This window comes from Drosophila kikkawai, chromosome X (genome assembly GCF_030179895.1).
Source record: "Drosophila kikkawai strain 14028-0561.14 chromosome X, DkikHiC1v2, whole genome shotgun sequence".
Classification (NCBI taxonomy): Eukaryota; Metazoa; Arthropoda; class Insecta; order Diptera; family Drosophilidae; genus Drosophila; species Drosophila kikkawai.
In genome coordinates this window covers 23,755,286-23,781,600 of record NC_091733.1, presented here as the reverse complement: position 1 = coordinate 23,781,600, position 26,315 = coordinate 23,755,286, and the positions used below count along the sequence as shown (strand labels likewise).

The window sequence follows — 26,315 nt, the reverse complement described above, 5'->3', positions numbered from 1 at the left end:
TATTTAATATAAATTAAATTATGAATTATTAGCTAAATCCCCTGAAAATAGCCAAATCCAATCAAAGCTTTTTAAACTAGCTAAATTTGGCTAGAAGCCAGCTAAACTGGCCACACTGGCTGCCCGGCGCTCCGTTGCAATCGAAACTTTCGTGTGGCACTCTTTTAAAAACGAATCCCGCGGCTTCTGAACCCTCGGACACAACCCAGTGAGCACCGAATACCAACAGCATGGCCGCTGCAAGTGGAGAACTGTCCAAGAAGTAAGTGTCCCCGAAAGAATCCGCTGGCCAACGCAGCACCGCAGCGCAGTGTTGTTGTGTGAGGTTAGGGCGAAGCTCCCAGTGCGGCGGCAACGTTCCAGTTGTGGCAGAGCTAATGAAATATCTTGTGCATAAAAATATACAATTGACGAAAAGAAAATGCTCGCCCGCTGTGCCCTGAGAGCACTTCTGCAGGCCTGGCGACCGAGAGCCGTGGCCTCCAGTGGCGGACAAGGCGTCGTTGCCTTCCACGTGAGCAGCCTGCAGTTGGCACCCAGCAAACGGACCAAACTGTGGGTTACTCATCTTGCTTTAGGCTGTCGTAACAGATAGCGGGGATGTAGGGGGAGTCCTCACCCAGGTCACTCCATAATCCTCTGTTATCCCGACAGTCTTCTTGAAAAACTACTTATTTACCTGGACATTTTCCCCTTCCTTTCCAGTGAGCTCAAGCGCCGCCTAAAGGCCGAGCAAAAAGCTAAGGAAAAGGCCGAAAAGGAGGCCACTCGGGCTGCAGCTCCAGCTGCAGATGGTGCACAAAAGAAGAAGAGCAGCGCCGCCGAGGAGGAGGAGATCTCCCCAAATGAGTACTTCAAGCTTCGCTCTGCCGCCGTACAGGAGCTAAAGCGTTCACCGAGCACCCATCCGTATCCACACAAGTTCCATGTGAGCACATCCCTGGAGGATTTCATAACCAAGTACGAGACCAAGCTGAAAGACGGCGAGACGCTGGAGGATGTCACTCTCAGCGTGGCTGGACGTGTCCATGCCATTCGTGAGTCTGGAGCCAAGCTGATATTCTACGATCTGCGTGGAGAGGGTGTTAAGGTTCAGGTGATGGCCAGCGCCAAGTCCTACAAGTCGGAGGCCGAGTTTGAGAGCGACACGGCCAAGCTGCGTCGCGGCGATATCATCGGTGTGATAGGTCATCCCGGCAAGACCAAGAAGGGTGAACTGTCGGTGATGCCCACGGAGATCCAATTGCTTTCACCCTGCCTGCACATGCTGCCGCATCTGCATTTTGGGCTTAAGGACAAGGAGACGCGCTACCGCCAGCGGTATCTGGATCTCATTCTCAACAACAAAGTCCGCGAGAACTTCCAGATTCGCGCCAAGATCATTTCGTATGTGCGCCAGTTCCTGGACCGTCTGGGCTTCCTGGAGATCGAGACGCCGATGATGAACATGATCGCCGGTGGAGCCACAGCCAAGCCCTTTGTAACGCATCACAACGAACTGAAGATGGACCTGTTTATGCGCATTGCCCCCGAGCTGTACCACAAGATGCTGGTGGTGGGTGGCCTGGATCGTGTCTATGAAATTGGCCGCCAGTTCCGTAACGAAGGCATTGACCTCACCCACAATCCGGAGTTCACCACATGCGAATTCTACATGGCCTATGCTGATTATGCCGACATTATGGACATCACCGAACAGCTAGTCTCGGGCATGGTTAAGGCCATTCGTGGCTCCTACAAGATCACCTACCATCCCGAGGGTCCCGAAGGACCCGAACAGGAGCTAGACTTTACGCCGCCCTTCAAGCGCGTTTCCATGATCAAAACGCTGGAGGAGAAGCTGCAGGTTAAGTTCCCATCGGCGGATACTTTTAATACGACAGAAACCAATCAGTTTTTGTCGCAGCTCTGCGCCAAGCATCAGGTCGAGTGCCCAGCTCCGCGCACCACTGCCCGCCTGCTGGACAAGCTGGTGGGGGAATTCATCGAGGAGTATTGCGTGAATCCCACTTTTATTTGCGAGCATCCGCAGATTATGTCGCCGCTGGCCAAATATCATCGCAGCTCGCCGGGATTGACGGAACGTTTCGAGCTGTTTGTGGCCAAAAAGGAGATCTGCAATGCCTACACCGAGCTGAACGATCCGGTGGTGCAGCGGGAGCGCTTCGAGCAGCAGGCCAATGACAAGGCCGCCGGGGATGATGAGGCCCAGCTGGTGGATGAGAACTTTTGCACTGCCCTGGAGTATGGTTTGCCGCCCACCGGTGGCTTTGGCATGGGCATTGATCGTCTGGCCATGTTCTTGACCGACTCCAACAACATTAAGGTATGTTTTATATTTGGAATATTTTATTTTAGATTACATGTTCTTATCTCTCTTTTAGGAGGTTCTTTTGTTCCCCGCCATGAAGCCAGAGGAGGCCAATCGCACGCCAGCGGCAGGTGAGACTGCCCCAGGCAGCCATCAGCAGCAGCAGTAGGGTGTCTCTCCTTCCCAACGCCATCGTTCATCACTCAACCTCAAATCCCTATCCTTGTACTTGGCGCTGCTACTTTTTAACTTATTCAATGGTTAATGAATAAAAAGAAAACATTATTTTTTTCCCAATTTAGCCATTGAGTTTTTTTCTAGCAAATTTTTTATTAGCAAAGTTGATTGAACTTAAACTTAGGTAATTTTTTTGCTTAACGATTATCTGTACATGTTTGGAACTGTCACGTAAACCTAATTATTTTATTAGTATTTTTGTTGTTGCTTAAATTTGTATTAACTTTCGATGCTACCCCGCCTTGAAGGGTAGGTCACGATGATACGCTTATCTTCTAATATTGGGGATATCAATTGTGTAAACAACATGCGGATTTGGAATTGTATAAACAACATGCGGATTTGGAATTATATAAATAACATACGGATTTGGAAGCGATTGTGTTGGTGTAAAAATGATTTCTTAAGGATGTTGGTGTAAATCGAAAAAGGATGTTGGTGTAAAACGAAAAAAGGATGTTGGTGTAAAACGAAAAAAGGATGTTGGTGTAAAACGAAAAAAGGATGTTGGTGTAAAACGAAAAAAGGATGTTGGTGTAAAACAATTTTTGAAGGAATTGTATAAACATGCAGTTTTCCATCCCTCGGAGGATGATTTCTTAAGGATGTTGGTGTAAAACGAAAAAAGGATGTTGGTGTAAAACAATTTCTGAAGGAATTGTATAAACAACATGCAGTTTTCCTTCCCTCGAAGGGAATCTGTTGGTGGAAAACGATTTCTTGGGGAATGGCTCGTCTGTTTTTAGCTTTAAATTGGAGTTGGCTCTGCTGGCTTCCGATAGATGCGGCCCTTCTTACGCATGTATTGATGGATAAAATCATACGATTTGTGTCTTACAGATTCCGTGCAGGACAGAGCATGTCCGGACTCGTCACAATAACGCATCTCCTTGGCAGTGATGTGTTGGCTCAACTGGAAGAGGGGGAAAACAACAGAAGGATAAATCATTAAAATAAGAAAGAAATATACTTAAATTATAATTATAATTTTATTACTAATTATTTGTATACCCTCAAAACAAAGGCTGAAATACGGCTCGAAACTCACCCGCTTAATCAAAAACTTGTAATCCTCATCGCTGCAAATGCGTCCCACTTTGCAGCTCTCCTTGCGATAGGGACGTAGAATCTCGGCCACCAGGCCGCTGACATCGAAGCGGAACTTCTCCTGGGCCTCCCTTAGCTTAGCAGGTGGCAAAGTGCTGGAGAAGATTGCAAAATAAAACCAATTAAATTAAAAAAAAAAGTTTTAAAACACAGGCAGCATACCTCTTGATCTTCTTGGGACGATTCTCCGAGCGTTGCTTCTTCAACTCCGGCACATGGGGCGGCATCGGCAGCTTGCGCTTGCTGCCTCCCACCGAGCCACTGGCCAGAGCCGCCAGGGCAGCCTGGCTGGTGCTCGGCTCCATGTTGAGTGCATCCAATTCGTCCACCTTGAGGCCACCCACCAGTAGGGGCGTCTCTCCGCCAGCAGTCACAACGGCAGCAGTTATATCCGCCGCTTCCTCATCCGACGAGTAGAGATAACCCTGTATGGGCAGGGAGTTGCCAGAAGACTCATCTGGGTTAGGAGCTGCAGCTGCCACCTCGCCATCTGGCTTGCGCCGGCGATAGATCTCTTTGCGGCGTCGGATCTTCTCCTTGTTCTCCTTGTATTTGCGCGACTCCAGCTGGTTGTACAGGCGATCCTCGTCCCGCCGGGGACTGATCACACGGACGGAGACCAAGCGATTGCGTCGCAGCTCCCGGCGTTCCCTTACCTTGGCCTCGATGTATTGGGTCAGGGATTTCGAGCTAAGCGAGCCCACATAGTCGGTGTCCACTTGGATGAGCTCGGTGGCATGCAGCTCGGGTTCATTTTGTAGCTCATGCAGCGGCTGCTGCGTTGCTGCTGCTGCTGCTGCCGTGTCCTCCTCCAGCATTAGGGTCTGGAGACGCTGCTCAGCGCTTGGAGGCTCCCATTGGGAGATGCGCTCACGGAGATGATAGTAATAGATATAACCATCGGGCGTCCTACGCCACTCCCAGGCCGAGGGCAAGGGATCTACTCCAGCAGGGAGTTTATACTCCACAGCTTGACCACTTGAAGGGGCATCCTCGGCATCCTCCGGCGAGACCATGGCTTGGACTTGCTGAGGTGCCGGCACGGGCATATCCTCGTTGTTGAACCACTCCCCCGTCTCGGTGTTCTGGTAGAACGGCAGCTGCTTGGTGTCGACCTTTAGATCCAGGCCAAAGAACTCGCAGCGCAGCTCGTGCTCCCGCCAATCCTCGCTGCAAACCCGCTTCTCCGCCTCATCCAAGGCCACCTTGCGCTCAAACAGACTCCGCCTTAGCTCCTTGGATATTATGCGTCTGGGCTCTGTGGAAGATCCTCCCAGATCGGATCTTCGACGATTATCGTTTCGTATTTGGCCACCAGTATTGGTGCCACCATTACTACCATCCATGGCTCCATTGCTGCCCTTCGATTGGTTGGTGATAGTGCAAATGGTATTGTTGCCACTCATCCGTATGGGTTTGCTGCTAGTCCTACTGCTGGTGGTGTCCCTGCGGAAGCGATCCTGTCTGTAGCGATCGCTGGTGCTCTCCCGCTGCTCCCGTTGATCCTCCAGAGCAGTGCCCTGCAGCTTCTGCTGGCGATCCGCCTCGCGTTCATGCTCCTTCATCTGCTCGATGCGCTCACGCTTGGGTATGCGGAAGATCTCTGGGAGAGCCTGCCATTTCTGGAGCAGAGCCACCATGCGCTTGTGCAAATCCGACTGTGCCGGGTCCATCATCTCTGCTCCCTCGGGTGGTGGCGGCTCCAGGCTGCTGCTCCACAGCTGGACACTCTGGTAAACCCGACTGTCGTTCAGCATGGTGCGATTGGGTATGGGCAGGGACTCCAAGGCATCCAGGAGTGCCACCCTCAGCTGCTGATCATTGCCATTCTCGCTAATCCAGGCATGGAGCAGCCTCAGACCATGATAGTCCAGGAACAGCCGGCGGCAGGGCAATTCCCCGCGTGTGAGAACCACCAGGAGTTGGAGGCGGGTCTGGAGTAGCTTGGCTCTTACCATGCAGCGGGAGAAGCGTAAGGTGTCCACCTGGTTCTTCAAACCACTGCGACTAAGCTGGGAGAGCTCCTCCAAGACATCGGGATCCTCGAGCATGGCATGGAACTTGCTGACCTTGGGCTTACGGGTGGCCTTTTCACCCGAGGCAGCGGCACTGCTGGGCTTTAGCCAGCGTCCAGCCTTGTATTCCCGATCCTTGGGCTTGACCTGCTGTGGCTGCTGCTCCTTGCGTTTTCTGCTGGCCACCGGCAGCTTGACCTTGATTTTCGTGGGCATTTTGGCTTTGGTTATCTTCCTCGACTCGCCCGCCTCCTGGTCAGCTGTTTCCGTCTCCAGTTCCAAGTCCTCCTCCAGCTCTGCTTCACTATCGCTGTCCGCATCCAGCTGCTCACCCTCATCGGAGTCGGGTTCGCCGCCTATCCAGCCCCGGCAATTGGTGGCCTCGCAATAGCAACGCTGAGCATCCTTGCCATAACGCTGATACTGATAGTCAAAGGTGATCTCCTCGCCAGGTTGGATGGGTTTCACACTGAAGAAACCTATGCGCAGCTCCCCGTTAACGGTCCACTTTTGGGTCTCGGCATTCGGATCGCAACTGTGATTGATGAACCGCGAAATGTTGCCCTTGGAGGTGGCATCGATAATGGCCTCGCCGCGCAAAGCCATAAAGTAATAGTGCCGCTTGCGATCCTTCGAGTAGAGATGTTGCCGTCGCTCGAACTCCTCGCTATCGATGACCTCGCCCACATATTCCATGATGAATTCACCGGGTGGGATTTGCAGTTCGGCTGTAATGCCGCAGCCTTTTTTCTCGGTACGAAAGACACGGCAGGGCCAGCATTGATGCTGCTGGAAGCGTTTGTTGGTGCAGCGATCGCCATTGGTGCACAGGGGGCCGCACTCGATCATTAGCATTCGGTTGATGCAGCCGGCGCCGCAGCAGAGGTGTCCCTGGGCCTCCTCGTCGCCTGTGAGGAAGCAGTCGCACTGCATCTCGGCATTCTCTTGGCTCACCTGTGAGAGGAAGAGAAGAGGGAGGAGGAGGAGAAGGAGAAGGATTAGTATATATTCCCGTTCTTAGTTAATCCAAACTTCAACTTACCTGTCTGGCGCATCGGTAAAAGTTCTCCCTCAAAGCCTGAAAGGTATTAAGTCCTTCGCTGCGCAGAAACTGCTCGTTGATGGCCTCGATATTGGCCAGCTCGGCCAGTTGCTCATCCATACTAATCGGAGCCAAGGCCATGCTGGTCACACCCCTGCCCTGGCTAGCCTTGGGCCCTTGGGGCTTCTGCTTGATGCGATGCGAGCGACGAACGCCACCATTGTTGGAGGAGGTGGAGGAGGAGCAGGTCTCCTCCGAGTTGGATTGCGTGGGCGAGGGTGAGAGCGTGGTATCCGGTGTCTCCATATTGGCCACTCGCTGCGAAAACTCATCCTCCTCGGTAAGGGTCGGTGGAGGCGGCTCCTCCGTCTGTCCCTCTTTTCCTGGCTGGGACTCGTCCTCCTCATCGGCCACCTTGTAATCCCGCTTCAGAAGATTGACCCCATCCTCTATGAATTTGGCTATATCCTTGAGGGTATCGGGTGCTTCTTGCTCAGGCGAACGCTGAATCTTGCTCCCCGAAGAATTGGACTCCGAGGACTCTTCGTTCTCAAGGATTAGGAGTTTCTTTTTATGATTATTCCCTTGTCCTTGAGAGGTACTGGAGCTGGAGTCTAGGGAATCCTGGCGGCTCAGTGACGAAGTCTTGTTGCTTTTTCTGGCTCGCTTCTTGCCAGCGGATTTGTGGATGTCTGGCAAGAGATCAGCCGAGGCCTTGGGATGCAGCGAGTAGCGACGCTTGGTCACCGGTACAGCTGGACTGGCCTCAGCTTGGCGCTCTTCGCATATGGTATTCCGACGCAGTTCCAGTTTGGTGGGTATGGGAGAGTCGGCTTTATCCTTGATCTCGGAGGAGTCTCTGCTCTTTGAGGGATTTCGTTTTGCAGAGGCATCCGCGGAGGAGGATCCTTGGGAAATTGTTGGTTGAGAATCTTCAGATATTGTGCTGCGCCTGGAATTTGGTTTGGTTGTAGTTTTGGCTCGCTTGGCTTTGCCCAGGGGCGTGGTGACCCGTGTGGGTGGTGTTGTGGTGGCATCAGAGCTAGGGGAGCTGCTTCTTTCCAACTTGGGTGAATCCTCGTAGACGGTATTCCTGCGACAGCTTGTGGTTCTGTGTACCAGCGACTTTTTTGGTAGAACTAGGGGTGAAGAGGAGGAGGAGGTGGAAGTGGAGTTGGAAGAGGAGGAAGTGCAAGTGGAGATGGAGACTACCGGCACAGGGGATTCCACCTTGCTTGGCTGCACTTTCTTAATCTTTTTCTTGCTCTTCTCCTCCAGTCTCATCTGGGCATTGGCCTTATCCATGGCCTTGAACATGGCATCGCATTCCACAAAGAACTTGTCTTTGGTTTTATTGGGCGTGGAGCTGTCGCTTGATGGCTTTTTTGCGCTTGCTTCACTTTTGGGTGAATCCCTTGAAGCCGTTTCCATTTCTTTTTCGGTAGGAGATTTTCGTTGATCTTTCTTCTTGGTTAAAACCATATTTTCTGGTGAGGACTTCTCGCGTTCCATTTCTTTTTTGGTTCCCGAAGAGGGGACTACCTTTACAGGTTTGATTGACTTGCTGGAAATGGCTTCTGTTTCCATAGTTTTTTCTTGTTTCAAGGTGACCTGTGTGAGTTCTCTGGAAGGTGAGCTCTTATCCTTTATTCCTGGCTGAGTTTTCTTGGCTTCTTTTAGATCTTTTACTGCTGCGGATGTCGAGGTCTTTCTTTCTGGCCCAGTTGGCTTCTTGGTCAGGCCTTCTTTCTTGGACTTTTTCATGCTTACCGCGGCTGATGAGGAGGAAGACAAAGACGAGGACGAAGAAGACGACGACGATGAAGACGACGACGACGACGACGAAGACGAAGAAGTCGAGGATGACGATGAAGATGATGAAGCTGAAGCTAATCTCTCTGGCAACTTGGACTCCTGCTGCTCTTCCTTCCTGCCTTTTTTGGTTTCCTCGCTTTCCGCTGGTTTTGCTCCTGCTACTGCTATGGAAACCTCTTGCTTGCTTAAAGCCTTTAGCTCAGGCTGCTCACCCCTTCCAAGCTGTTCATTTGATGTTGTTTGGGTTTCATTTTCATCATTTGACAAATGAGCCGTCGGCTCCACTTCGAGCTTTGTTTGTTTTTCACTCTCATTGAATATTAGCTGAGTAGCTTGGGATTCCTCCTCTACTGGCTGTGGTGACTCCTCTGGGTTCATGGAGGCGGGTGGTAAATCTTTAACTTGTAGCTTGGACTGAGCTTCTGGTTCTGGGGTTACCACAGGTTCCAAAGTCTCCACAGTCTCCATAGGCGCTACTGTCTCCACAGGCGCTACTGTCTCCTCAGGCGCTACAGTCTCCACAGGCGCTACAGTCTCCTCAGGCGCTACAGTCTCCACAGGCGCTACAGTCTCCACAGGCGCTACAGTCTCCTCAGGCGCTACAGTCTCCATAGGCGCCAGAGTCTCTACAGGCGCTTCATTCTCCACAGGCGCTACAGTCTCTACAGGCGCTACAGTCTCCACAGGCTCTACAGTCTCCACAGGCGCTTCATTCTCCACAGGCGCTTCATTCTCCACAGGCGCTACAGTCTCCACAGGCTCTACACTCTCCGCAGCTTCCGCAGTCTCCACAGGCTCTAACGTCTCCACAATCTCCACATCCACCACATCCTCCTCCTTTATAAGCAACTTTTCCTTTGAGGTTATAGTTTCTTTCAGGGATTTGGTGGAGTCTTTCCTTACTTCCTTTTGAGGCTGTTCCCACTCAGTGGACGCTTTAGACTCTTCTCCAGGCATTGGCTCACTTTTAGTAGCTTCCTCTTTCAGTGTGAACTCAGCAGCAGCTGCAACTTTCGAGCTTGAACCCATTTCCTCCTCCTTCTTGACTTCCTTTGCCTCTGAAAGTACTTCCACCTTCTGAGGCTCATCTTCTTTAACACGAACTACCTCCTCTGCCTCCAGGCCACTCTGGCTATCATCCTCGATGAGATCTATTAGCACATGCTGCTCCTCCTCCTCCTCCTCCTCCTGACCCTGTGACTCCTCTGATTCTAGGATTTGCTTGCTGCTCTCAGCGGCTATCTCGGCAAAGGTTTCCTCCAGGGTTTTACCCTGACTGGTGGATCCCAGCGACATGGCTGATCTCCTGCTGCGCCGCGGTGCCGGTGATGATGATTCAGTGGATTCCGGTGCCGCTGGCCTGCCCTCCTCATCATCTTCATCGTCGGCAGACCAGAGACTAGGTGGCTCACTCAGTACCTCCACCATAATCTCATCGAGATCTGGCTCCTGCTTTTCGAGATCAATTTCGATTTCTTGCACTTGGGCAGGAGGCAGGAGCTCCTGCTCTGGCTTCTGCTGGTCCTGTCCCTGCTCCTTTTCGTGCTCCTCCTCCTTGCCCGTGTCCGACGTCTCAATTTCTATAAATATAATCTGCGAGTCGGAATCTGAGTTATCCCCCGGCACATGAATTGTGGCTAGCTCCTTGAGTGGTTGCTTTTCCGGCTCCTCATCCAAGGCATTCTCATCCTGCAGCACTAGGGGATCCCCCACTGACGAGGAAGACGACGGCGGTGAGGTGCAGGCACCCACCACAGTGATATTTAGCGGCGTGTCTCCCGAATCCGATGACTCCAGACGACGCGACAAGTTCAAACGCTTCACCGAGACGCGTAGCTTGGACTTCCGCTTGAAGCCGGCAAAGGCTCCGGCTGCCGCCTCGCCGCCACTGCCGCTGCCCGTGGAGGTGCTGGTGCTGGTGGAATTCGAGTTGGTGTCCGAGTCCGAGCAGCTGGGAGCGGTGGGAGTAGCAGCCACAGCCACAGCAACTGCCATTTCTGGCGGTACACTTTTCCGTGGGCGACCGCGCTTCCGGACAGCCACCACGGGCAGGGCAGCCACTGTCTGAACGGGACTGACGCTGGGCTCGCTGGTAACCTGGGCCACGATCAGACTTTGTGTGGGTCTGGGCTTGGCAAAGATCTCCAAGGCATGCGGCGGCGGTGGTGGTGGCGGCAGGGACTGGTGGCTGCTCTCGAACATGGAGAACAGGCGATTGCTATTACCGCTGGCGGCTGTGGCGGCGGCGGAGGCTGGAGCCGAGCCAGTTGCAGCCGTGGTTGGGATGCTGGTATTGGTATTTGGATTCGAGTCGATGCGTGCCTCAATTTGGATTTTGTGAGCCTTCCGGTTCTTGCTGAGCAAATCCCGCACATCGAACTTGATGATCTTCTTGCGCGAGCTACGCCGGCACTCGTTGGGGCTGCCATCCGCATCAGCCTCCAGGGACGTGGGTGATGCCGCAGCTGCAGCAGCAGCAGAAGCAGCAGCAGCTGGAGAATCCCGTTTCACAGAGGCCCACTTTGGCGGACGACCGCGACCGCGGCCACGTGACGCAACGGCTGGCTGGCCGGAGTAACCCATTGCAGAGCCGGACAACTCCTCCATGGCTGCGATTCCTAGGCGGGAAAAGTAGAAAGATAACGGTCTGATTAGGAACACAAACAGCACAGAAACCAATCAAATTAAAACCAAACCGATCGATCATTCACCGGAACACGATTTCTACTTCTTTTTTTTTCGTTTTCGGCTTAGTTCTCCTTTTCTTTCTGTTCTTTTTTCTTCAGAAAGCGATCTTCAGTGCGCGGGAAAGGAACGGCATAATTTACAGCTAGCTTTTGGGGCGCCAGCTTGTTGCCAATTGTCATTTTTTATCACTTACACAGGGCAAAGCACTGACAGATCCTGTGATTTCTTTACTTTTTCGCTTCTGTGGGTTGTTTATACACTTGCATGTAGAGATGACATAATGGTGGTCGACTTCGCCGACTATCGATAGGCTTAAAAGGGGTCGAGCTATCGGTGGCTCACGAGGAGGGGGTGGGTGTTGCTGGCTGATTGGGGTACTTACTTTTCAAAATATCTTCAAACTAATTTAATTTTATTTTAATTTATTAAAGTGCTAGGAAAATAAACAAATTAATTAATAAAACTAAATTTATAAATTTTTTGTTTAATCAATTTTAATATTAAATATATATTTAAATGTCCTTAAACTAAATTCTTATTAGAATTTATGTACTTTTACATTTGCAAATTCTTTATTGTTAACTAAATGAAACCAATATAATAAAATTAATTAAAAATAATAATTAGTATAGCTCAGTTTTAGATATTTCTGTACAAGTGTTACTTTATGCCTAAAAATATAAACAAATATTTATGTAAAAGAGTATGTTTACGTATGTATGTAAAAACCAAATGTAAACATATCGATAGTTTCATCGGCTCTCTCTTTTGCATGTGTGTGTGTGTGAACTTTCGCTTAAAGCGGAGAAACTGAAAAATTCAAAATCATATTTCTAAAAACTCGAATTTTTAATGTCCAAAGTTAACAGCATAAAATAAAATTGCCCAATGCGATCGACGACATCAATAAAAATCAATACAACGCACACTAGAACCCAGAACTCCGTTCAAGGATGACAGCTGATGGGAAATAGAAAAATCGAAGTGCCGTTAAATGTCAAGGACACGGAAAACCAAATAAAGAGCCACAACAAATAGGAAAAGTCGCAAAAGCAACAATTTAGGAAAGGTTTCGATCAGTTTCGAAGGACAACGGTGAAAATAAAGCACAATAATATCCGTAAAATATGTCAAATCCGGTGCACGGAAGACCGCCAAATAATTCCGGCTCTGCCGGATCCTCCTCCTCCTCCTCCTCGTCCACGTCCTCATTATCCTCCCCCTCCGCTGCATCGCCCGTTTCGGTAAGCCTGCAGCAGCCGGCTGGGAACAGCAACTTGTCGGGCGGTGGCAGCCTGAAGGAGAAGGTGGGGCTGCCAACGGTTTATCTTAACCTTAACGAGGTAAGTGAACCTTTATCCTGGGAAATGTTAGATTGTAATTTGTTTCCCATTTCCTTTTGTTGTGGCAGCATGCTGGCAAGGAGTCGGCCTCCTGCTCGCCGCTCCAGCACTGGGACGATACCCGCACCGCCGATGTCTGGCTATCGTCGCTGCACAGCGTCATCTTCATTATCACCTGCGCCCTGGCTGCTTTCATTCTGTTTCGCAATGTGCTCACCTGGTAATCTCGGCTAGATCTGGCTCTCTCTTTCTCACTATCTCGCTCTTGAATATACCCTAGCAGATGACAATCGAAATTTATCTAATTTTATTTATCGATCAAAGACTTTTTAAGATATTTCTTATTAAAATATTAAATAATTCATTAATTTTAAATTTACTTTAAATTAGAAAATGTTTTTAGATCTTTAAAATTTTAATTTGAAAATTTAAAACTTCTTTCAATTAGAAAAGATTTTTAAATCTTAAAATATTTTATTTTAAAATATTAATTAAATTATTTAAAAATTTCTTTTAATTTGAAAAGGTTTTTAGATCTTAATTTAAAAAAAAAAACCTTTTTTTGATAAGAAGATCCTTTGAGTACATCGTTTTTTTAGAAAGAAATCTGCATTGTTTTTTTAATTATTATTGTTTCATTTAATTTTACTTATCTTTTACATTTTATAAAGAGGTGAGCTGCTAGGGTATACAAAGCTTCGGTGTCCGAAGACAGGCTTTCTTTCTTCCCCACTCTCACTCTCACTCTCTCTCTCTCTCTGTGATTTTTTTGAGCGCAAAACTCGGGCTTGAGCTCTGTTTTTTGTTTATTTTTGTGAGCTGGGTTTTATTTTTGCTGCTCGATTCGGCGATCAAAAATTGGCCAGTTGCTCTTGCGACGCCCAGTAGCAAAGACGGAACCGTGCGGAAGACACGGAAGAGACAGAGAGAGAGTGAAGAATTGAAGAATTTGCCGGGGGAGGGAAGAATTAGAACGAAACGCGTAGAAAGTGCCAACGATGGAGGAGAAATTCACAGAGGTTTCCTATTTGTATGCCAGGCATTTGCAGAGCTTTTGGGGCGCCTCCGGAGATTTCTGGCAGTCACAATGGGACAAATTCATTGACTCCTTTGGTAAGTACATAAATCTTGAAAAAAAGAAGAGAAATAACGGAAGAAACGAAAAAAAAAAAACACAAAGAATGAAGAAAGAAGAAAGCTGGGACAGGGGCAAAAGTCAGAATCTAAACTTTGCTCCTCTCTTTGCGGATTGCAAATTGCAATTCTCACACAAAATGTCAACAGCAACTGTTTTGTTTACTAATTCTCGGCACACAAAGCTGCAGAGATACACACAGCCAGAGATACAGATACAATTACAGCTACAACTACAGATACGGATACAATCACTGGGCAGAAGTGCTGCCAATTACGAAAGTGAATCGTCGCGGTTACTCATACCACAATTTTCCAAAACCAAATATATGAACTCTTTATTTAAGTTCACTTAAATTAAGTCAAAACATAGCACTTTTTGAATTTTAACTTTTTTTTAAATATAAATTCTCTGTATTTCGAAGTTCTTAATTTTATTTTTTAATTTATTTTGTGCTTTTTATTTAGACTTCTATTTATACATGGCAAATATTTATATATTGTTGACCAAACAAACCAAAGGTTTTATCCATAAACTTGAAATAGCTTAAGCTTACACTCGGTAATTAGTGATCTTCAGGGGGGTTTTTTCTTTTATTAGTTTATTTTGTTTATTTTTGTACTACTTAAACAATTAAAGTTGCACTTTTATAACCCCATTAAAATGACAGGTTGTTCCCCAACATTAAGCTTATTTATCATAAATTTTTTTTCTTCAAGCATAAAAAATAATGAAGAAATTTTATTCTTCATTTAATTTGCACTTTCAAAGACAATTTCTAAGGAAGTTTACCAGAATCGCAAATACCCATATAGTATAATGAAAAAAATATTATTCTTAATTTAATTTGGAATTTAAAAATCAAAGAACTCCTAACGAAGCTTGCAAGAACCCTTAAAGGTCCTGAAAATACCGGAAATGTAAAGAACTGTCTTATTACGGTCTTTTCTTTCTCCCTCTTAAGATAGCTTGATTTTGGTAAAGATTATTTTTGTGCCCGAGAGCCGTAACTCTCTTCTTAGCTATTAAACAGGTCTGGGCACTGAATATCAGGCTCGAAGCCTAGCCACAATCCCGAATATAATCCCAAATTAAGTTGCTAACTAAACAAAATCTAAACTCTCAACCAATATCCTTCTTGCAGGCGATGAGCCCATGGTGCTGTGGGTCTTTGGCACCACCATTTTCACCATGATCGTCTACTGGACCGTGGGCACCCTGTACACATTCATGGACCTGACCAACCGACCCGCCTGTCTGCGCAAATACAAAATCCAGCCGGGCACCAATGAGCCGGTGGAAGTGCGTCGCCTCCTAAAGGTTTTCGATTGATTGATTTAATTGTGCAAAAGCATCAATTGACCTTATATCAATTTTGTGATAGGTTATCTGGTGCGTGGTGTGCAACCAGATCTTTGTGGGCATACCTCTGGCCTATGCCAGCTACCGGCTGATGGAGATCCGGGGACTCAGCGATATCCGGGATCTGCCCACATTCCATTGGGTCTGCTTCGAGCTGACCGTCTGCATCCTGATGGAGGAGCTGGGCTTTTACTACTCGCACCGCCTGCTCCATCACAAGCACATTTACAAGTATATCCACAAGCAGCATCATGAGTGGACGGCCCCCATATCGGTGACGGCCATCTATTGCCATCCCATTGAGCACATCTTTAGTAATCTGTTGCCGCCCTTTCTGGGCGTCTTTCTGATGGGCAGCCATGTGGCCACCGCCTGGCTATGGTTTGCTCTGGCCATACTCTCCACCCTCAATGCCCATTCCGGCTACCATTTGCCGTTCTTTCCCAGTCCCGAGGCCCATGACTTTCATCATCTCAAGTAAGTATTGCAGATTATTTGTTAAATTTAATATTTAATTTGGTTTTTTATGATAGATTCAACAACTGTTTTGGGGTTTTGGGTGTCCTGGATCGCTTGCATGGCACCGATTCTTTGTTTAGGGCCACCAAGTCCTATGCTCGCCACATCATGATGTTGAGCTTCAAGCCGCCGCGAGATGCTTTTCCGGATTCAACGATGAAGTGAAGCTTCTGGAAAGAAGTTATCTTGTGCAGCAAGCATTTCTAACTCTCTCTAACTTTCTTTCTATCTCAATCTGTGCATACAAAAACTTTTAATTGTGATAAAACAGGGCACGAGGATCCTATTTTGTACACCTCACCTACCCACACCCACATCCACATCCACACACATGCATCATGTATTCGTTGTGCGAAAGCCCCAAAAACCAAATGAATAAAGCGTGAATGTAAATTGTACTAATGAAGGAGTTTTGGGAAGGATGTGGAAGAGAGGAAATATCGTATATCGATGTAAATATTGCGATAGAAAATATCCTTAAACCATTTCCGATATATTTTCGATTATATTGGTAAGATATTAAAAATCAATATCGATTTATTGCACATACTAGAGCTACAAATAAATCTATTTTCAGTGTATCTATTTTTTTTTTTTTTTTAATTTAAAAATATATCGATTTTTCAGATAGATTTTTAGATCGAATTTTCAGGAAAATATGGAAAAGTTTTGATATTTCCTTGCAATTAAAACACAATCCCCTTTGAGTTTCTTTAACAATCATCACTTTATATACGTTTAATTAAGAGATACATATAATTAACAACTAAGTACTAGAATGCATAAGTACTAATATATATTAGAAGAAGGGAAAATAAGCAATTTCACAAATAATTTGATAAATAATCATAGTTAAAAGCTACACAAAATAATAAAAAAAGAGATAAGATAGATAGGAAAGATGGTTCAGAAGGGTTAGCAGAAGGTTAAAACTAATTGAAAAAACAATTATAATTACAAAGAGTTTATATTAGATATATAAAATATATTAGAGTTATAAGAGGACAAACAAAAAAAAAAACAGGACTGGTAATCGATCGATAAGATTTGTGGACGGGGCCCAGGGATTGGGGAGCCCTTGGCTATTGCTTGACCGCCTGGGCCACGCCCTGCTGCCCACTGCCGCTGCCCTTGAGCTTGGTCTCGAACTCATCGAGCACCTCCTTGTAGTGGGGACCCAGCTCCTCGCGGACCGTCTCGTACCAGCGGGCCAGCTTATTGCGATTCTGGAAGGTGTTGTAGCCAATGGATTCTGAAACAAGGAATATATATATTTATATATAAATATTTATTCAAGAAAATCTCTTTCAAGATTGATCACTCACTGGGCTGATCTATTTCGCAAATGGCACTGAGATCCGCATAGGAGATATTGTCGCCCAGCATGAACTTTCGGGAGTTGAGGAACAGCTGCTCGAAATCATTGAGTGTGTGCTCCAGCTGTTTGCTAGCGAGATTCACCTGAGGATCAAAGGTATCCAGGAATTAGCTGCCAGAGGTTTGATCTAGGATCTTGGTTTGATCTCACTTACCGCATTATCCGCTGGTCGCGTCTTCTGCAGGTAGGGCACCAGCCACTTTTGCTGGAAATACTCCGTGGTGGCCACACCCATATTGGTCTGCTGCCAGGCCAAGTACTCATCGATCCGGCTGCGTCCCAGTTGGCGACGGGGATACCAGTGCTCTGGCACTAGCTTCTCGCGTGCCAAATGCCGGAAGATGGCCACATTCTCTGACAGCTGATAGCCATGATCCGTGATGGCCGGCAGCTTGCGGAACCGGTTAACATTATCACGGAACTCACCGGTCAAGTGTTCGCCTGGAAAAGGGGTAAAAAAAAAAGGGAAAGAGGGTCAATTAAAGGCTTTAAAAAACATATTTTTAAAATAAAGAGTGAACCCTATAAAAAAATAATAATAATAATAAAAAGAGTAATAATAATATAATTAAAATAAAATAAATTCATTTTTAAATAAATAAAATAAAAATATATAAATTTTTTAATTAAAAAAAAAAAAATAAATAAAATTTACCCTCGCTTGACATTATAATTCCCAACTAGTTCTAGCATCTTCTGAGTGGTAACCCAGCGGAAATCAAATGTGAGTACAATATTTATTTTTTTTTAGCTTAACGATCTTCTTAATCTTAAACTGAAGTTTAAATTAGAGACTCGACCCCTTATACAATATTGAAAAAAGTGGGGGGGAAGGCTAGAAAGAATCCCCCGTTGATTCTGATTAATAATATTTATAGTTTCTAAAATTGGAAAATCCTTCCTTTACTTCACTAATATTTCTATTTTTCTCAAATTTAGGGTGAATTTTGATAAACATTTTTATGAGTGTATAGAACGTAGCTCCTTAAAATTTAGATACCTGAATCTCTTCCTTACCACATGCTGAATTGGGAACGCAAACCCAAACTTATTCCTGTTGCACATAAAATTCCAAACTTAATTCGTTCAGTGTTTCCTCAAATTTCGACTGCCTAATCAGTTCCGATATAAATAAAACTCTCTAAATATAAATTCAATAAGAACAGGTTTCATTTCTTCGGCTGCAATCATCCGATGCCCGTTTAGATCGCCTGATCCCACTTAGATATTGCCTCTGCTCAGCAACACAGGTGCCGGCTGAATCACAACCTGAATTTCGGGAACCAAAATTTAGATAACGATAAGGAGGAACACAGGGCAACATCAGCAATGAAAGAATTATTGCCCTCAAAAGGGGGGCGTGTCTTCTGGGGTGGGCCAAAGTCACTGTCAATGTCAATAGACCGCGATCAAGGTCACCATGGATGTGGGAGTGGAAGTGGCCGGGCAGCACTTGTTTGGCCTCCTCCAATCTCTATAAATATAACCCTTTTTCTGATGAGCACACAGGCAAATTGATTTCATGATGAGTTTGTGGGTTGCTGGTGTAAATAGAACACAGAAATTAACTGCAAACCCCATGGAAACCTAATTGATTAGTCAGCAACGACTGTGATTCCCGGACATATCAGCTGATTAGATTTAAATAGCAATGGCAATTTTTCAATTTTTTTTTAATTGCTGTCATTTGGAAAACTGCCGATGGTTCTAGCAGGTCGGATTGGTTTTGATTAGAGAGCCAGCAGGTTGTCGCAACGTGAGAGATTCGTGATTGACAAAGGGGACTGATGCAGAGATCAGAAGATCACTGCCGGAAGCACAAGGTGATTATTAGATTAAAGATTGTGGGAGAACATGTAGCTAAGGTGGATTGAATTGTTTAACTTGTTTAATTTTATAAAGGGTCTAGAAGTCGCCCAGTAATTAGTATATATTTTAAAGAACCTATCCTAAAGAGCCCTTGACTTGTAGTTTATCTGGTTATAAAAGTATACCCATATGACCTCTAGTAACTTGGCTTACAAGCCTTGGAAAGCTTTGAAAATCCCTAGACCTACTCATAGATAATTTTAAAGAGGCCATACCAATTTGGGTTAAGAAATATCAATTTTTAATGACTGCTAACACAACAATCAAACGCTGGCTTCCTTCCACTTGATCCCAATTGCAGTTGGCTCGTAAAGTCTTGGCCAGATTAGATTCCTGGCCTAACGTCACGCTCAGTCGGCATGAAAGCAACTCAAGAGACGATGACTGAGAAAACTCTAACGAATAGTTGTAAATGTTTGCCCCCGCATTGGAGTCTTTAACCTCCACAAGGTTGTTGTTCGAATGCAGCGACTCTGTGGTCTCTGTGATTTCTAAGCGCCGATCTCTCGCTGCACTCCGAAGGTGCAAAGTCCAAGTGGCTCTAAAAACCGGAGCCTCTAGCTGCACAGAAAACAAACAAAAAGTATGGTATAGAGGGAGAACTGACTTCAGATCTCTCAGCTTTTCAAATAATAGCAAATATAAAGGGAACTGCACTTGGTTAATTAATTAGTTAATATGCTTTTGGAGTGGAGAAAACTCTCCTTGGGATTAGCATATACATATATCAGATGCGGATATTAATTTACCAACTGGATTGCATAGCCTGACGTCAGCCGAGAAATGCAAACCCGTCAGCAACCACATATCACGATTTTATACATATATGCAGGCCGTAATGGGTCTGGTCTCTGTCTGAAGTCTGCTGATTATTGCATCCCCTCTCCTCGCATCAATTCTGCAGTTTATGACCACCAGCCCAGAGGCAGTGCCTCCACCGAGCCAACGTTCAACGTTTCCGCCAACCTTGACCAAGTGGAAAAAAAGAAGAAGACACCGACGACGAGGTGTGAGAGACCCCGCTCCCCTTCTTGAAAAAGTGCTAAGCGCACGCGCAGCTTGGCAAATAAAAATACAAAAAAAAAATTATAATAATATACCAACAAACATCAACAATAGGGTAAAGTGGCAAACAAATCAGCAGGCAATCTGAATCTAAATTTGATAAGTGTCCTAGTTTGGCGAGCAGATGATAAAAGCAACGCCAAGATCCATCAGCAGAAGGTAAACACAAGGCGATCAAAGTGCAGTCTTTCGGTTTTTTTATAATTAATAATAGTTGGTAAAGTACAGTTTAACTTAGATAGATCGAACTTAACCGATTGGGTATAGGAGCTTATAAAATATGCCTTTTAATCGATTTTAATTAGATTGTTTTCTTGGTTCGATACTTTTTTCTTGGATTTCTTTTTGGATTTAAAATTTAATACAATCACAAACTAAAATTTTTTTATTCTTGAATTAAATTCTATTTCAGAGTTCCTATATTAAAAGTTAAAAAAAAAAACACGAATTAGAGCTAGAAAATGTCCTTGTTAATCGATTAAAAATCGGTTGGCTTACCATTTTATGAAAATTTTTAATTTTTTATAGTTTAAGTACCTAAAAATTCATAATAAAATTAAATTTAAAAAATTAAACTGCTTCAAAATAACAACTCTTACTTCCCCAAGTAGTAGATGACTCCAGTTGAAAATAAGTAAGCTAGCGAAATACTCATATTCATCGATTTAAAATCGATATGTGCCTAGAAATTGCTTTGACAATTTAAGATTCATTTTTTTAGCTTCAATAGGTAAAGATTCTATACTTCCCTATTAAAAATTATTCAACAAACTTTAAGTTAACTACAACTAAAATATTTTTATAAGCTTAAATCGATTTAATCGATTTTTTCAGCTCTTTGTTAAGGGGCTTAACTGTATGCTTACGATTAAGGTTTGCAGGCAGGTGATAAAAGCCCAAGTCGATGCCTCGCCCCTATGGGTTAAGATCAACTGTAAACACGTTCAAAGTGCACCGCTAAAAAAATGCCTGAAACTGCCCGAAAGACATGTTTTTGCACTTGTTTCCCTAAACAGAAAAACAAAAAAAGAAACACAAAAATTTAAAAACAAAAACAACAAATCTCACGTTCGCCTCCGATTGCTGATTATTTCATTTTAAATTGGTTCACACTTGTTTATAATAATTAATATGATTGGGCAGTTTTTTTTTTTTTTTGGAAGCGATTAAGTAAATCATTGTAGATTTTCCAGAGGAAGTAGCCATATAACAATAGACCAAAAATATTTAAATTATTTCCTTATCAACTGTCGTCTGTTTTAACAAATTGTAGCTGCAATATTTGTTTTTTTTATTATTTGTTTGTTGCAACCGCTCACTTTCCCCGTTTTGGAAACGTTTTCGACAACCACCTAGTGGAATTTGTAACGAGCGGAAAATTTTTTATATATATATATAAGTTTTTTTTTTCTTTTTTTTTTTGGAAACAAAGGGCCTAAGCATAAATGCATAGAAAATGTGTGACAACAACGACGACCTTTGGAGCCGCATTGTGCGTGTGTGTTGTGCGTTGTGCGTGGTGCGTGGTGTGTGTGCCACCGAGCACGTAGCACTCTCACTCACCTTTGAGCATCGAGATGGGTATGGCCTCGAAGGGTATCTTGGAGGCCTCCAGCAGGATATACAGGGCCCGGCTCGATTGATTGAGGAAATCAAAGTAAAACTTGAGTGGCTGCGACATCTTGGATAGTTTTTTTTTTTATTATTTAGTTCGATTTTACTTGATTTTGTTTTGCTTTTGTGACTAGTTTTGAGTTTGAATTTAAAAATCAAAAAAATCAAAAAATCAATCGAAAATCGGTTATTGGAGAAACCGCGCTCTCTCTGCCTCTCTCCTCCTCCTTGGGACTGACTTGCTGGACTTTTGCGGCTAGACTGAGCTCGCCGCGCTGCCGCAACGGCATTTTAAACGCAGCGTCGACGACGGCGCAGCAGCAGCAACAGCAACAGCAACAGCAGCAGCAGTTGTTCATTAAATGCGCCGCAAAAACAAGCCCGGCGTCGAGCAGAGCAGAGCAGAGTGATCACAACAAGATGCGAACGAATACAAAAAAAAAAGGAAAGACGAATAAAAACAGAGACAAAAAGACCGGCTTCTTGTTAATATGTACATTGCATATGGCCCCCCAGTTCCACCACCCTCTCCCCCCCTGCTCTACACAGCTCCTACGCTGTTATGCTCCTGCTCTCTTTCTACTACTACCCCTCTCCTTTTACTCTCCTCCTACTACTACCCCTCTCCTTCTACTACTACTCCTCTCCTCCTACTCCTCCCCCCTCTGCAGCAGCGACATTGTTGCTGGCTGATGTTGGAGCTCCTGCTGCTGCTGCCACTCTCTCGCCGGCGTTGGCACTTGGCGACCATACATGCGACACGCAAAAGAGGGTGTGGCCCCCAGAGAGCAGCAGCTGCTGGAAATCAATGTGATTTGATGATGATTCTCTCAGGTGCATCGTGATTAAATCAGTAAGACTACCTATGGAAACCTGGGAGCTAAGCGTGCTAAAAGCATGCAAATCGCTGGGAGTACTCACGGCTGATAGGTTAGCTTCTATACCAAAAATCTTGCAGAAAATTATATAAATCAAACAAACAAAACCTATGGTAACTTGGGAAATAATAATGCTAGGGTTATGAAAATTTCTAGGCTTTTTCACAGCTATCATAGAAGCTTGCATACCAAAAATGCTTGAAAAAAAATAATCACATAAATACCAATTAAATCTCCCAAATTTATTTTTTCGTTTCAAGAAAAAAGAAAGAGTATTTCTTTGACGACTTGATCTTCTATTATTTCGCTGTTTGTTTTGCTTTCAGTGTTTTGTTGCCGCAGCGGCTTTTCTTGTTTTTGTTTTGCTGGTTTCCTTTGCCCCGCTCTTTGAACTGGACTAGTAGAGCTCTGATATTTGGATTCGGTTCGGTATATGGCTGGGGCGTTATCTACTCAGCGATTTCCAATCAGAAAATGCTTAGTGTATTTATAAGTATTTGGAAGATTCCATGTTATCTTGTTTACCAAAAACGAAGCCGAACAGCACACATCCCAGCAACACCCTCTTTCAATATCGGTCAGAGAGAATCGCAGGGCTGATAAGGCGGACGGTGTCTTTGCACACCAGCATGTATATATGTATCTATGTATCTGCCAGATGCATTTGCGGAGACAAGAGTCGCTGCCCGTTTACAAGGTGGCAAAACGGCTTGAACACTCGACCACACTTCACTTTTACCGATGGCAAAAAGCACTTAAAGTATGGAAAATAAACTAAGTACGAAACTAATAAAGCCAATAATTTGCATCACCGAACAGGTGATTTTATATATTATCTACAAGATATATTTGAACTTGGAAAGATTTGAATAATAAGCATAGCTTCTAGATAAGACCCTACAATATCTTAGTTATAATATATATAATATAATAATAACTATAATTTTATAGGCTTAAAATCTACATGCTCATAGATATGTATAACTATCTAAGTCAAGAAAATAATATCAAAAACAATACTTGCTATTTAATATAACAAATTAAAGGTATTTTATATATGTAATCTTTGGCTATGTTGACCTAATCCCATAGTATTCTTAATTTATTCAAATGCAAACAAGTTCCGAGTGGGTTTGTGCTATAAATAAATCTATACATATAATGTCGATAAAAATTGGACAAGGTAGAACCAAGTCCTCGATAGTATAGTGGTTAGTATCCCCGCCTGTCACGCGGGAGACCGGGGTTCAATTCCCCGTCGGGGAGAATGCGAGAAGCTTTATTTTCCATATTTTTATTTAGGAAAAAGGTTTTCTTTTTTGTATAAAATTATTTATATAATTTAAGGAATTTTGTTAACAACAAAACAAAGATGTTTAAAAGTTCAACGAAATATACTATAAATCTATAATTTTTGTTATTGTTAACTTTGGGTTTAAAATATATAAAAAATAATTTGAAAAATAAATAAATATTATATTGTTGCCTCTCCCAATCGGAAACCATTTGTAACCTGTTTCTATTGCTGCAATCAGAGTGAGATGGAAGGATGAAAGGGAATTTGAGTACCGCAGCATCGCTTGATTTGCGGTCTTAGCGGTTTGGCTGACTTTTCTATATAAAAGCGAATCACAGACGAAAAGGTGGCGCAATACGCAATGGAGCAGCCCAGGGAGAAGCAACTAACGCTGGACGAGGATGAGGAGGGAGAACACCAAAAGAGTGATGCCAAAGAGACAGGACAACAAGAGTACAAGGAAAAGGATCTAGAAGAGGACCCACAACCAAATCAAGCTGAAGATGAAGATCCTTTGGAAAATATTAAGAAAATGCTGGAGATCAAGGTGCAGGACAAATGCAAAGACAAGGACACAGAGACAACTGTGGAGAAAACAGAAGAGGGACTAAAAGAGGACCAGCAAAAGCCAGGAGAGGAACTCATAATACAACCTTTACAAGAGCATAAAAGTATATCAAAGGATACGCCACCAGTTTTACCAGAAACCCCAAAGGAACAGCTGACCAATGAACCCACTGAAGATCTGAATTTTGGAGATATTCCTGAGGAACCAGCTGCAGATCCTGTAGAGAAACTGAAAGAAGAACCAGAAGGAAATGAAGAAACCATAGATGAGCAAAAGTCCCAGGAAGAGAAGAAGCATCAGCCATCAAAAGAACAAGAGAACATCGAACTTATTCCAGAGGAGGAGGAGGATTTGCCCAATAAGCAGGTAACCCAGGAAACCCCAGAAGAACAGGAGCCTCCGAAGAGGAAGAACGAGGAAGAGGAGGATCTACCCAATGAGCAGGTGACACAATTTTTAAGGCATTTGGTTGCTCAACTGTGGCCAGAACTGGGACCCAATCCCGGCCTGCGTTTGGAACGTGCCAGTGCCAAGGGTGACAACTATCTGGGCGTGGTTTGGCGTCTCCAGGTAGACGCCACCATCTCCCATGCCCAGTCCAAGTGCAGCCTGGTGGTCAAGCTTCCACCCCAGAATCGTGTGCGCCGCAAGCAATTCTTTGCACGTCCCTGCTTTCTCCGGGAAACTGCTGCCTACGAGGACTTTCTGCCCCTGGCCGAGGTGCTCCAGGAGAAGTGGCAAATCCCAACTGAAAATAGATTCCAGCAGCATGCCCATTGTTATGGCACCCGCCAGGATGAGCCCAACGAGTGCATCGTGCTGGAAGATTTATCCTGTTCTGGCTTTGCCCTTCACAATCGATTTGTTGACTTGCCCAAGGATCATGTGCTCCATGTAATCCGTTCGTATGCCAAGCTACATGCCCTGTCTCTGGCCGGAAAGTGTCAGTGTCCCGAACGGATGCATCGACTCCAGCAATTGGTGGATATTTTTGAGCAACGACGCGAGGATCATGCTTTGGGGGTCTACTTTGAGAATCTCAAGGGGAGTGCCTTGTCATCGCTGACGGATGACGATGTTCCCTATAGGCTGCGCCTGGAGGCATACTTCTCGCGGGGCTCATACTTCGAGCTGCTGCTACCCTTGGTCAGTGGCTCCAATTGCGAACCCTTTGCTGTCATCTGCCATGGCGATTGTTGGAACAACAATATCCTGTACCAAAGGGGCGAAGAAGGTGAGCTGAAGGATGTTCGCCTTATTGACTGGCAGCTGATGCGCTATGCCTCTCCCATCACCGATTTGGCCTACTTTCTCTTCACCTGCACATCGAGAGGCTTCCGGCAGAGGCAGCTCAACCAGGTGCTGGAAGAGTACTACCTGGAGTTGGGTCAGCACTTGAGGAGGTGAGTAAAAATCGCATTTCTTTGAGAAAATGAATTTCTTATTTATTTTGTTTCTTAGATTGGGTGAGCAAGTGGATTTGCTAATGCCGCGTCCTGCCTTTGAGCAACAGGTGGCAACCAAGTCGGCGGTGGGCCTGCTTCTTGCCATGATGGTCCTGCCCATTGTCACGATGCAGGGCCAGGATGTGCCCGATCTTCAAGCGATCAGCGATCGGATTGAGGCTGGAGCAACCACCGATCTTCAGGGAGCTGGTTTCCTGGGTGCGGGCAATGAGGCCACATTTAAGCAGCGGATGCGTGAAGTGATCCTTGATTGCGTTGACTTTAATTATATCTGAGAAAGAGAGAGAGAGAGAGAGAGAGAGAGAGAGCGAGAGAGAGAGAGAGTGAGAGAGAGAGAGAGAGAGAGAGAGAGAAAGAGAGATAGAGATAGAGAGAGAGAGAAAGAGAGAGAGAGATAGAAATAGAGAGAGAGAAAGAGAGAAACAGAGAGAGAGAGCGGAGCTCCTTCAACTCTTCGACTTCTTCCGCTTAAAACGGCTGAGTGGTAACCCACGTAGGCCAAGATCTACAATTAAGCGAATAAATAATAAAATACATTATGAAATGTGCTCAATTTGTTTAAAGTTTCGGTTTATATTGATTTATTTACTTTCTAAAAGCTTTTCT

General features: G+C 45.1%; 5 protein-coding genes and 1 non-coding gene across 7 annotated transcripts; 4 read left to right on the top strand and 2 right to left on the bottom strand.

The window, feature by feature from the left end:
- Nucleotides 1–100: 100 nt before the first annotated feature.
- LysRS (Lysyl-tRNA synthetase) lies at nucleotides 101–2,612 on the top strand. Of its 2 annotated transcripts, none has more exons than XM_017179806.3 (3): nucleotides 101–262; nucleotides 706–2,326; nucleotides 2,385–2,612. In XM_017179806.3, exons 1-3 carry the CDS (start codon nucleotides 231–233, stop codon nucleotides 2,478–2,480), a joined length of 1,749 nt encoding a protein of 582 aa, XP_017035295.1. In that variant the 5' UTR covers nucleotides 101–230; the 3' UTR covers nucleotides 2,481–2,612. The 2 variants fall into 2 exon arrangements, with proteins under 2 accessions (XP_017035295.1, XP_017035294.1); XM_017179805.3 differs by lacking the exon at nucleotides 101–262 and adding an exon at nucleotides 337–555.
- Nucleotides 2,613–2,662: 50 nt separating this feature from the next.
- Set2 (SET domain containing 2) lies at nucleotides 2,663–11,478 on the bottom strand. Its single transcript, XM_017179803.3, has 5 exons — nucleotides 11,409–11,478; nucleotides 6,713–11,145; nucleotides 3,818–6,624; nucleotides 3,597–3,750; nucleotides 2,663–3,461 (listed from the first exon to the last, which is right to left on the bottom strand). Exons 2-5 carry the CDS (start codon nucleotides 11,132–11,134, stop codon nucleotides 3,297–3,299), a joined length of 7,548 nt encoding a protein of 2,515 aa, XP_017035292.1. The 5' UTR covers nucleotides 11,135–11,145; nucleotides 11,409–11,478; the 3' UTR covers nucleotides 2,663–3,296.
- Nucleotides 11,479–11,992: 514 nt separating this feature from the next.
- Nucleotides 11,993–15,972, top strand: LOC108083785 (fatty acid hydroxylase domain-containing protein 2). The gene is made up of 6 exons (XM_017179711.3): nucleotides 11,993–12,558; nucleotides 12,627–12,778; nucleotides 13,598–13,671; nucleotides 14,838–15,013; nucleotides 15,078–15,532; nucleotides 15,589–15,972. The coding sequence occupies exons 1-6, from the start codon at nucleotides 12,343–12,345 to the stop codon at nucleotides 15,737–15,739; spliced, it is 1,224 nt and encodes a 407-aa protein (XP_017035200.1). The 5' UTR covers nucleotides 11,993–12,342; the 3' UTR covers nucleotides 15,740–15,972.
- A 310-nt stretch (nucleotides 15,973–16,282) lies between these two features.
- On the bottom strand, nucleotides 16,283–21,773 carry GstT4 (Glutathione S transferase T4). The gene is made up of 4 exons (XM_017179887.2): nucleotides 21,450–21,773; nucleotides 17,107–17,393; nucleotides 16,900–17,035; nucleotides 16,283–16,826 (listed from the first exon to the last, which is right to left on the bottom strand). Exons 1-4 carry the CDS (start codon nucleotides 21,565–21,567, stop codon nucleotides 16,657–16,659), a joined length of 711 nt encoding a protein of 236 aa, XP_017035376.1. The 5' UTR covers nucleotides 21,568–21,773; the 3' UTR covers nucleotides 16,283–16,656.
- Nucleotides 21,774–23,572: 1,799 nt separating this feature from the next.
- TRNAD-GUC (transfer RNA aspartic acid (anticodon GUC)) lies at nucleotides 23,573–23,644 on the top strand. The gene has a single exon. It is a non-coding gene; the product is annotated as a tRNA-Asp (tRNA).
- A 392-nt stretch (nucleotides 23,645–24,036) lies between these two features.
- pkm (Pinkman) lies at nucleotides 24,037–26,064 on the top strand. The gene is made up of 2 exons (XM_017179710.3): nucleotides 24,037–25,646; nucleotides 25,705–26,064. The coding sequence occupies exons 1-2, from the start codon at nucleotides 24,037–24,039 to the stop codon at nucleotides 25,982–25,984; spliced, it is 1,890 nt and encodes a 629-aa protein (XP_017035199.2). The 3' UTR covers nucleotides 25,985–26,064.
- Nucleotides 26,065–26,315: the final 251 nt, after the last annotated feature.

Coding starts and splice junctions, on each gene's coding strand:
- GstT4 (XM_017179887.2), bottom strand. CDS start 21,567: ATGTCGCAGCCACTCAAGTTTTACTTTGATTTCCTCAATCAATCGAGC. Junction 17,394..21,449: donor ACCCATCTCGATGCTCAAAG/GTGAGTGAGAGT, acceptor CCCCTTTTCCAG/GCGAACACTTGACCGGTGAG. Junction 16,827..16,899: donor TTGCGAAATAGATCAGCCCA/GTGAGTGATCAA, acceptor TCCTTGTTTCAG/AATCCATTGGCTACAACACC.
- Set2 (XM_017179803.3), bottom strand. CDS start 11,134: ATGGAGGAGTTGTCCGGCTCTGCAATGGGTTACTCCGGCCAGCCAGCC. Junction 3,751..3,817: donor CGTCCCAAGAAGATCAAGAG/GTATGCTGCCTG, acceptor AATCTTCTCCAG/CACTTTGCCACCTGCTAAGC. Junction 3,462..3,596: donor ACAAGTTTTTGATTAAGCGG/GTGAGTTTCGAG, acceptor CCCCTCTTCCAG/TTGAGCCAACACATCACTGC.
- LOC108083785 (XM_017179711.3), top strand. CDS start 12,343: ATGTCAAATCCGGTGCACGGAAGACCGCCAAATAATTCCGGCTCTGCC. Junction 13,672..14,837: donor CAAATTCATTGACTCCTTTG/GTAAGTACATAA, acceptor TCCTTCTTGCAG/GCGATGAGCCCATGGTGCTG. Junction 15,014..15,077: donor AAGTGCGTCGCCTCCTAAAG/GTTTTCGATTGA, acceptor ATTTTGTGATAG/GTTATCTGGTGCGTGGTGTG.
- LysRS (XM_017179805.3), top strand. CDS start 422: ATGCTCGCCCGCTGTGCCCTGAGAGCACTTCTGCAGGCCTGGCGACCG. Junction 556..705: donor CCCAGCAAACGGACCAAACT/GTGGGTTACTCA, acceptor CTTCCTTTCCAG/TGAGCTCAAGCGCCGCCTAA. Junction 2,327..2,384: donor CCGACTCCAACAACATTAAG/GTATGTTTTATA, acceptor TCTCTCTTTTAG/GAGGTTCTTTTGTTCCCCGC.
- pkm (XM_017179710.3), top strand. CDS start 24,037: ATGGAGCAGCCCAGGGAGAAGCAACTAACGCTGGACGAGGATGAGGAG. Junction 25,647..25,704: donor TTGGGTCAGCACTTGAGGAG/GTGAGTAAAAAT, acceptor TTTGTTTCTTAG/ATTGGGTGAGCAAGTGGATT.